Here is a 10,866-nt window from a genome sequence, read left to right on the forward strand (position 1 = left end):
CCTTTTTTTGTATGGCTTCTAAAAAATTTCAAATCATGTGTGGCTCACATTAATTATATTCCTAATATAGCTGCTTTATATAAAGTAAGTTTATAGACACTAGGACTTTAGAGTTTATGGAAATAAAAGTGAAGACAGAACCAACAGTGTTTTAAGAGTTGAAATTTAAAGGATATGGAATAGAGAAAAGAACAAATACAGACACAGAATATTAAGTTTTATTTAGCTATGGTTAAGTCCACTAGAGCATTCTACTACTTGTACCAAATGCTGCTGGGGAAACATTAACTTGAAACAAACTTTATCAATGCTAGTTTTGCACCCTTAAGAGTTACAAGAAGGGATCAGTAAAAGAAAAAAAAAAAACAAAAACAGGCAAGGAAACATAAATTTAGTAATTATTCCCAGGCATAGGATCTCACAATAAGTGTTTGATGTTGTAAGCAAGCTCTTTAAAGATTATATTAAAAGCCACTTAACAACATGACTTCATGTTTTACGGGTTTTGTGGTGGAAATCACACATCTACCTATGTAGGTGGTTCTTAATCTTTTTTTATCACACAAAACCCTTGGCAAGCTGGTGAAGCCTAAAGATGCCTTCTCAAAATAATTTTTTTAAAAAATCACATATTACAAAATACACAGGAATAAAAAGCAAACCAATTGTGTTTAAACAGCCATAAAACTGTTTCAAACATTCTTGATTTTGTAGTTTCACTATTAACTAAGAGCTAGGACTAATTTTAATAACTGCTGCAATTTTGAAGTAGTTATGAGTATAATCAACTTAAGTAAAAATGGTGTGTTCTGGAAACCAATTACTCTCAAAGACCATCTCTACTGAGATGTCAATCTCAAAGGTTCATAAATGTGATTTTAATTATGACTAGGTCAATAAACCAGAAGTAGACATATTATAGTTGGCCTAAAGGTCTTTTTTTGAATTTTCTCACTGGGAAAAAATGAGAATGGACCATCTCATATTCATGGTCACATACCATATACAATTAAACTAACGGGGTGATATTTTGTCTATTCATTAATAACCAGAAGCTAGGGAATTATCAATATTTACCTTTGAAAATGATTTGTAGAAAGCTTTGTATTCATCTTCTTCTACTTCTTTTGATGGTCTCTGCCATATTGGTTTGATATCATTCATAAGTTCCCAGTCCCAGACAGTTTTTTCAACCTGAAGTTATTATAGTATTTGATTAGTCTCTCTCAGCACTCACCAAGGTTATCCTAGCAGTAACCATGGCTTCAGTAGATTTCAAAAGACTATGTAAAGCACCAGAGGCCCGGTGTGGTGGCTCACGCCTGTAATCCTAGCACTTTGGGAGGTTAGGGTAGGAGAACTGTTTGAGCCTAGGAATTCAAGACCAGTCCAGGCAACATAGCAAGACCTCCATCTATACAAAAAATTTTTAAAAATTAGCCAGTCATGGTGGTGTGTGTCTGTTGGTGACGTGTGTCTGTGGTCCTAGCTACTCGGGAGGCTGAGGTGAAAGGACTGCTTAAGCCTAGGAGGTTCAAGGATGAAGGGAGCTATGATTGTGCTACCGCACTCCAGCCTGGGTGGCAGAGACTCTGTCTCCAGATTAAAGAAAAAAAAAAAAGGCACCAAAGGATACCTGTTATCTAGTAAGGTTTCTGCCAACTGTATCAAAAGCGAAGTATTTTTCTCAATTATTTAATTCAAAAAGACAATTGTTAACTGATGAAAAGTCACTTAAGTTTTTCTTCATTGTTATTTTTAACTAGCAAAAATGTGTCTTGAAAATATTTGTTTTGAGGTTAGAAGGAAATACATATTACATATTCCTATTTCATGACTTAAAGAAATCCAACATTTTACAAAAATATTTCTCAACCACCATGATCAATACTTCTTAGTCTGCTACCTAAGCAAGCCAGAGAACCATTTTTATAGTTAATCTCTGCATGATAAAAAGACAAAAGAGGACTCAGAAAGCTTTTTAAGATTTTAAAATTCCAAACATAGAAGCCACCAGTCCTAGGCAATATATAAAAGTCAGAAAACTCTTCATAAAAATGACCTGGGTTTGATACTTAAAGCTTTCTACAGGACAATGTATTCAACATACAAACAAAGGCCTTATTTTAAAAGCTGGCTCCATGGACTTAGCACCTGAACTGAAGCTGACTTCAAATCAGCCAGTGCATACTTAGGTTTTCCTGATTTTGCCTATACATGTTAAACAATATCTTATGCAGGGAGAAGAACCAGACTTACTTTTTTAGTCTTTGGTTTCTTTTCTTCTTCTTCTTCCTCTACTGCAGCTTCATCATCAGATTCTTCTTTCTCTTCTTTGGCTGCTTCTTCTTCCTCCATGGGCTCCTCAACAGTTTCAGTCTGTTGAAATAAGAGAATTATGGTTAAACTCATTTGTTTAACAATTCTGATTTTGTCTGCAGAATATGACATAACATTACAGCTCAAAAAATAGGTTTTTGTAAGAAAACCCTGAGAGTATCCTTAACTAATAGACCACACTTTGCCTTCATTCTTTTTTTTTTGAGACAGAGTCTTGCTTTGTCGCCTAGGCTGGAATGTAGTGGGGCGATCTCGGCTCACTGCAACCTCCGTCTCCTGGGTTCAAGCAATTCTCCTACTTCAGCCTCCCGAGTAGCTGGGATTACAGGCGTGTGCTACCACACACCCAGCTAATATTTTTGTATTTTTAGTAGAGACGGGGTTTCGCCATGTTGGCCAGGCTGGTCTTGAACTCCTGATCTCAGGTGATCCACCTGTCTCGGCCTCCCAAAGTGCGGAGATTACAAGCATGAGCCACCGTGCCGGCCTGCTTTCATTCTTTTAGTGTTGAATATTTAAATACGTGCCAAGGTAATACATATAAGTTTTTAATCAATATAGATTTACCTTGCTGCTCCATACATAAATAGGAAAGTTTATGAACTGTGAATATTTTTTGACGAGATTTTTAATTGTATCCAATTCAAGGTAATCAGATGCTTCTTCTTTTAAGACAAGGCTGCAAGAAAAATTCGATGTTTAGACACACCTAACATTTAGAAGATCTGATTATAAATTCATCTAAATACCATGGTAATAGCCAGCAGTTCAGTATAATCCAAGATGTCCTAATTATTCATGTTAACTCTCCATCACCAACAAGGGTTTGTGAGCTAAAATGTAACACATATAGATACAGTAAAAAAGAATCTCCTCTACATTACCTCAAGTGGAGAATAACCTTAGTTTTAAGTAGAAAATTAAAATATTCCCAACCTTCTGAATAGATGGTTTTCATTTTTCAAGGTAAGAAAGCACTGAAATATTCTGGAGAAAAATGGAATCATGCACTCTCATATCTCTTACTGTTATTCCAGAAACCTAATGATTATTGTAGATAACTATTCCTAATTAATGAAAACATTTTCCTTAAAAAAGCTAGAAAATTAATCTGTTTTATATTTATATCTGCACTATCCAAAATGGTAGCCACTGGGCACATGTGACTTATTTAAATAAAATGGACAGTTCAGTTCCAGTTATGCTGCCACATTCCAAGTACTCAACAGTCACATGTGGCTGGTGATTGCCAAAATGGAAAAGTGCAGATACAGAACATTTCCACTATCATATAAAATTCTACTGGGCAGTGCGGGGATTACAGGTGTGAGCCACTGTGCCCGGCCTAGAACCTACTCTTAAGCACAGTAGGTAGTCCATATCTTGATACTTGTGTTCCCAATTAAGTATGGGAAATGGTCTATCTATGGTTCCCTCCCTGTCTCAAAAGGCTCATTAGTTTAGTGGTACCTGGCCAGTAAGTAGCCATGATATAACAAAGCCTAGTGAGTGACTAGGCCGCTGGTCTCAGAGCACATGTTCTAGTGATTTGGGGATTAAGAGTTCAGTTTTGGATACAAGTAGAAGCTGCTGGTTAGATATCTTAGGTAGAAGCATTTAAAAGGCAATTAAACACATGAACACGGAGCCCAGCAGTGAGACCTAGACAAGGGGCTGGCAAGCTATATATAGCTGTATAGCTGGCTTGCACCCATGAGAAATTTTACTGGGACACTTTTTTTTTTTTGGACCTCTGTCACCCAGGTGTGATGATGGCTCACTGCAGCGTTGACCTGCCAGGCTCAAGCAATCCTCCTACCTCAGCCTCCTGAGTAGCTGGGACTACACAGGCACGCACCACTGTGCCCAACTAATTTTTAAATTTTTTTTTGTGGAGATGGGATCCCACTATGTTGTCCAGGCTGACCTCAAACTCCTGGGTTCAAGTGATCCTCCCACCTCAGCCTCCCGATGTGTTGGGATTATAGGGATGAGCCACCACACTTGGCTGGGACACATCCTTATGTATTGTCTATGCCTGCTTTCAAGCTAAACAGAGTTGGGACATGTGACAGACCATATAGCTCACAAGCTAAAAGTATTTACTAGCTGGCTCTTTTTTGTTGTTTTCTTTTATCTTTTTTCTACTAGCTGGCTCTTTTAAGAAAAAGTTTGCTGACTCCTGATCTAGGCTAAGAATATAAATTTGAGAACTAGAGATGGAACCTGAGGCCATGGCAGTGGATAAGACTACATAAGGATCATATGGACAATGAGAAAAGGGCTGAAACTTAACTTGGAGAAAATGTATGTTAACATTTAAGAAGTGGGCAAAGGAAATTTTTAAAAAGATATGCATGGTCATGGAAACTAGGTCCTGGATAGGTGTTAGCGGCCATCATTCCCTGCATGGAACTGTCCTGTTTAACCTCACTTATTCATACAAATGGCTGCCAATTAAGTGTTAAGCTTTGGGAATGGAGCTTCCAACAAAATGTTTGCCTTCATGGAGCTTATATCCAGATAATTTCACCTGTTTCTTAGCAATCTGATATTAACACCTCTTGGGACGTCACTTTCTATCTTTCTTTTGGAATGATTTCCCTATCCTTCTCCAACACCTAAGCACAGTGCTTAAAAAGAGAGGACACTGGGGCATAACTCTTAGTGATGCCTCCAAATGAGACCTGGAGATATCAATGTTAGTGACAAAGGCAGGGAAAGGTAAATTGGGAACACAAGTTAAAAAGTACTAAAATGCAGTCATCTAATTAGTCTTCATTAAAAGAACATCTGCTGCAGTAAGAACAGGAAATGTTACTTTCTAGGATGAAGAAAGTTGGTCACAATGATAAGTATGTGCTTCTTTCCCTTAATGTTAAGAAAATTTAAAACTGAATTAAGAGAAAAAAAATTGAAGCTGTAGGCACATTCTGTTACTCACTTAGCAGGAGTTGGCAAGCCAACTGACCTCTGAAATAGAATTTCCTCATCTCCAAGATGGTAAAATTTTAAAAAGGCAAAAAGCTGCCCTGTCTACGTCACAGTGCTATAAGCAACGAGAGCTACTGTACGGCACTGGCTCTGTCTCACCTATACAAACAACAGTTACTGGCTTAAGAGGATCTTAATTCAAATTTAAAAACTTGTAACTATCCTTAAATGACATATTTTATTCCACAGCTTTCACAACTTTCATGAACTTTCTTTAAGCCCTTTATCTCTACAAGCCAGCCCCAGCCCTGGTTGCTACCAGTCATCTTGAATATTTTCAAGAGGAATATTCCCCCCAAAGAGTCTCCCGTTGTCCACTCCTCACATCCTCCACACCACCTTGAAAATCTTAAGTTCATCACATTCTGGCTGGGCACGGTAGCTCATGCCTGTAATCCCAGCACTTTGGGAGGCCGACGCGGGTGGATCGCATGAGGTCGGGAGTTTGAGACCAGCTTGGCCAACATGGAGACATCCCGTCTCTACTAAAAATACAAAATTAGCTGGGCGTGGTGGCGCATGCCTGTAATCCCAGCTACTTGGGAGGCTGAGGCAGGAGAATCGCTTGAATCCGGGAAGCGGAGGTTGCAGTGAGCCGAGATCATGCCATTGCACTCCAGCCTGGGCAACAAGAGCGAGACTCCGTCTCAAAATAAATAAATAAATAAAAGTTCATCACATTGTATCCGTAACTGCCACTGAAAAGAACTCCGTTCATGTAGTGAGCATGCTGTGCCTCCATGCCTTTATTCAGGATGCTCCACAGACAAATTACTCTTCTAACCTGGGAAACTGACCAAGCAGTGCCTCCTCTGTGGGTACCCAAGAAGCCTTCTCCCCTGGGGAAGCTGCTGCTATTTCCTACTTTATACCCTCATGTACAACAGCAATCACAAACCTTTGTGCCTTGTCCTTTGCAGGTCCTCAAACATTTCTTCAAGTGATAACAGTTCTGTTTTCTCATTTTATAGGCAGGAAAATTAAGGCCCAGAATAAGTCATTTGCTCAGAGAATAGAACTGGAGAGTCAAGATCCTCACCATGATTATTAATTCTTTAAAGGAATCGGTCATACTCACGTAATTGTCGTTCCCCGTCCTAGAGTGTTTCCTCTTGGGTCAGCAATTACAGAAAATTCATTGGAGTCAGACTCCCAGATGTGCTGGGTATCGTTGTTGTGTTTTGAAGTGACAATAACCTTATCTGCTACAAGGAAGGCGGAATAGAAACCGACACCAAACTGGCCAATCAATTCAGAAGTTGACTGGCCATCTTCCTGTGCTTCAGTCATTTTGTTTAAAAACTCGCTTGTCCCAGATTTGGCTATGGTACCAAGGTTTTTAACCAACTCTTCTCTGGTCATTCCTACACCAGTGTCTGTGACATGCAGCAGGTTCTTTTCCTTATCACACTAAAAGCAAGACAAGAACCAGACAGTTGTATTTAATATTTACATTATGCCAAACAAATATTGAGGAACTAACCAGCTTTGGGTCCCATCAATTCCAATATAGAAAACTAAACTGAGATATTTTCCTCCACATAGTTTTTTATGGCCTTTTCTGAAAGTGTACATCTTAATTTATGTATTTGAGAAAGTATTAATATCAAATGGGCAGACTGGCCTAAATGTCAAAGGTTAGAGGCTAACCTAAATAAAACAAGTTACCTTTGAAGAGAAACAATTCAAGAAAAATAAAATTTTATGTCTTGCCTATTTCTTTAATAGAAAACAAAACAACTTGAATGATTCCTCTATTTGGAATCCGTGATGGATCATTAATATTCTTCACTCAATATTCCTGGCTGTCTGCCTTCCAGAAACTTAGGAGGATTCTACTTTCCATTTAAGAATGGCTAAGGCCATGTGACTAGTTTTGGCCAATGAGTTATAAATGGCCAATGAGTTGTAAAGGAGAGCTCTGTTTTCAGGCTGAGCCTTTAATTATAATAGTATGAGACCCTCTAAGCTTGCTCTGCACCATGGCAACGGGCTACACACTCCAGATGGCTGCCCACCCCTCTGTCCCAGCATGACGATGAGGCAGAGCAGAGACCACAGGCAGCCTGTGATCAATGATTTAAGCCAGGGGCTGGCAAACTTTTTCTGTAAAGGGCCACATAGTAAATATTTTAGGCTTTGGGAGACTTATGTTCTCTGTTAAAACAACTTGACTCTGCTGTTGAAGCACAGAAGCAGTCACAGATAATAAACAAATGGGCATGGCTGCATTCCAATAAAACTACTTATAAAAACAAGTCAAGTCAGATTTGGCCATAGTTTGCTGACTTTCAAGCTACTGAGACTTGGGGGTTTTTTGCCACTGCAATATAATCTAGCCTATCTTGACTGATAGGGATCCTCTACCTCTAAGGATTCCTTTTCCTTTAAAAGAAAGAAAAACTGCCTTACACTTACCTTAATTTTGACTGTTAGTTCCTCATTTCCAGAAAGAGCATTTTCATCAGTCAGTGATATTAGCCTTATCTTATCTAAAGCGTCGGAAGCATTTGAAATCAGTTCTCTCAGGAAAATCTAAATGGAAGCCAGAGGGAATACACTTAGACTATCCTCAAGATGCATTAAGATATTCGATTTTATGCCAAACCCATTTATTTCTTCTCTGTACCTTATAAAAGCACTCTTTAAGGAATTAAGACTTCTTATGGTATAGGAGTGGCTTTACTCTTTTGATAAAAAAAGGCATAGCTCCTTACACAAAGAACTGTGGCAACTATAAGGGATACGTTAACTGGTAAGGGTAGTAACACTATTCACCTAACAGTGATCTTCAGGTATGCAATGCAAGAAGTTTAGTGTATGTGACTGCCCTTAGACTCGCAACTATTACCAGGCCATGAACCTATTTAGAGGTAAAGGAAAAGGAAAATGTCTGACACTCCCTTTCTTCCCAGATATCTGGTAGCAATTCTTGGACATATTAGGTATTTAAAGGTTGTTACTTACTTACTTGGATACTACATTACTTTTGCAGTAAATTAAGCAAATTTAAGTAAACAAGTATGCCACCATACACAGATAAAATATTCTAACTACGTGTTGCTTACCTCTTTATTTTTATACAATGAATTGATGATAAGTTTCATCATTCTGTTAACTTCGGCTTGGAAGGCAAACTTTTCTGACTTCTCTCTAAGTTCTCTTATTTGTGATGCATTTAATCCATCCAACTGAATAGCTTCTTCCTCTCTAAGGAAATCAGTTAGATAAGCAAATATTGCATGGCATAGTTCCCTTCAAAACTAGAGGATTTATGATGAAAGCACAGGGGCCTCTGAATATTGTCTTGGGGGTTAAAATGGAAACCTTTATAAAATATTACTGATACACCGTCTCATTATGTTAGCACAGCAGTAGGCTATCTTTAACATTGCACTGGAAATACTCGCTTCTTAAAATTGCCAGAAAAAAAAATCCCAACTTTCCTCTACTAAAAAGCAAAGTCATACTCATTTATGCTCCACAGTGAGGACTTCGAAACTGTCAATAAGTCCCAAGAGGCCAAATTTTAAAATATTGTTCAACTGACAGAAATCCCATTTTTAAACTTACTCGGTGTACACAGTTAATGAATACAAATCCAGCTGAAAGTCTCTTCTATAAAGTCTTAGAAAGTTTATGGTGCTAGTATTCTGCAATATAGTTTTCAAAGGAATTCACTCAGTTTTCATCACTCCTAGGGACAAGTTAGGAGGTATGTATGCACACAACTCACCAGGTATTTAAATAGGGTGTTAGACTTTATCTGGACCTTTGGAGAAGATACACAAGAAGTGACCGTAACTCACAAGGTTCACAGGGCTTATCTGTATACGTAAGTTCAAATGAACACAAACCTCTGTACTACTTCATCATCCGTCCTTGAGCCTTCTCTACTTTTACCCAGATCCTCTTCTACTGTACCATCCACATCAACTTCATCGTCAGCTCTGACCGACCCTGAAGATTTAACACGGGCAAACTCTTCAACATCACACTTCTCCAAGGAGGATGATCAAATAGGGAAGGGTAGGGGTTGCAAAATTCAGTTGCTAACTAGGGAGGTGGGGATGAAAGAGTGCATTCCCTGGTTTAAATACCCAAGGTAAAGCCAAGACAGAACATCTATTTAAGTTCAGATGCTGAGGTCCCCAGTAGATCCTGAAATACGGAGGCAGTCACCACTTCTAAACAGTGTGTCTCCGATCATTTACAAATAACGTTAAGCAGACCGATACCAGGTCTTCTACACCCACACGTGTTGCGCGCAGGCCGAGCCAAGGCCTCCCAACTGACCAAGCCAAAACTTTGGCCTTCGTTATCACAGGTCAGAATGCAAATAGGATTTATGCAACCTCTGGCGAGAGGAACTGAAATTGAGCCCAGAGGCATGAGAAGGGGCAGAAATGTTAAGAACCGAACTCCAGCAAAACCGAATCAAACACGCGGACATTGCCATTCCGCTGGCCCCAGGCCTCACGGTCCCGAGGCCGGCATCTAAGAAGGGACGCGCTTGTGAGGAGTCGGAGTCTGGGGAATTAGGGGACGGGAAAGCTGGGATGGCCGAAGGTTGCGGTGGCCGAAAAAGTCCTCCGGGCGGGGAGGGGGGAGGGACTCAACAGTTCCCGGGGGAGCCAGAGCCCCAAAGAGGCCCCACCCCGAGGTCGCTGAGACCTCCGGGCGAGACACTATTAGATCTGTATGGGAGTTAGATGATGCTGCTCTCTTTTTTTATTTCCAGAGGAAGAAGAGAATAAACGTAATCCCCTCGCCCTCTTTCGAAGAACGGTGACGTCCCTTGGCCCACCGCAGGCCCCGGATCCCCCCTCCCACGTTCAACGCCCCCAGAACCTTCGAGAAGCGGCCGCGTGTGTGGGGGGGGACGTCTGCTTCTCCAGAATCACTCACCGAAGGTCAGCAGGACGCAGCAGAGGCCCAGCACCCACAGGGCCCTCATGGCGTGCGGCCGGTAAGTCTCAAGTCCCCTTCGATCGCAGGAGACGCCTCCACTCCCTACCCCTGGGTTCAGATCCTCACACTTCCAACCCCGCGGTCCGCCCACTACACCCCAAGCAGGTCTGGCCGCTTTTCACCCCCACTTCTCGCGGGCGGGGGACGGGAAACATGAACCCACCAATCGCGCCGCACCACGCACCCACGGCACCCAATGAGGATTCGTGGGGCAGACGGAAGTCCACCAATCGGAGCTGTCCAGGTGCGGTGACCGATGCCCGAAGCGTGGCTCCTTCCGATTGGTCAGGGTTTGCAGCTTTTCTCCAATCAAATGGCTCCGCGGGCCCCTCACACGTGGGACCGCCCCTTTGCCTGGGCGGCCTTGGCCTCTAAGGGAAACCGTCCAATGAATGTAAGCACAGAACACATCCATCCTTTTCGAGAGGTCGCGGCGGAACTACTTCCGGATCCTAGAGAGCGTTTATTCCGTGACCAGGGGAAACGGTAGCCATGGCAACGTGTTCTTCACCCTTTCCCATCTATGCCTGGGGTTACGTTGGAAGTGATTCCAGCACGATT

General features: G+C 41.1%; 1 protein-coding gene across 1 annotated transcript in view; it reads right to left on the reverse strand.

Annotated features, from left to right (window-relative positions):
* Positions 1 to 10,410, reverse strand: part of HSP90B1 (heat shock protein 90 beta family member 1) — a 17,604-nt gene extending 7,194 nt beyond the window's left edge. The window contains exons 1-8 of the mRNA XM_032168855.2: positions 10,243 to 10,410; positions 9,192 to 9,294; positions 8,403 to 8,544; positions 7,753 to 7,869; positions 6,413 to 6,744; positions 2,908 to 3,019; positions 2,260 to 2,379; positions 1,078 to 1,194 (exon numbers count right to left, since the gene is read on the reverse strand). Coding sequence (XP_032024746.1) covers positions 1,078 to 1,194; positions 2,260 to 2,379; positions 2,908 to 3,019; positions 6,413 to 6,744; positions 7,753 to 7,869; positions 8,403 to 8,544; positions 9,192 to 9,294; positions 10,243 to 10,291 — 1,092 coding nt within the window. The 5' untranslated portion in view covers positions 10,292 to 10,410. The remainder of the gene's footprint in view (positions 1 to 1,077; positions 1,195 to 2,259; positions 2,380 to 2,907; positions 3,020 to 6,412; positions 6,745 to 7,752; positions 7,870 to 8,402; positions 8,545 to 9,191; positions 9,295 to 10,242) is intronic.
* Positions 10,411 to 10,866: the final 456 nt, after the last annotated feature.

The sequence above is a fragment of the Hylobates moloch genome, unplaced genomic scaffold (genome assembly GCF_009828535.3).
Source record: "Hylobates moloch isolate HMO894 unplaced genomic scaffold, HMol_V3 SCAFFOLD_12, whole genome shotgun sequence".
NCBI lineage: Eukaryota > Metazoa > Chordata > Mammalia > Primates > Hylobatidae > Hylobates > Hylobates moloch.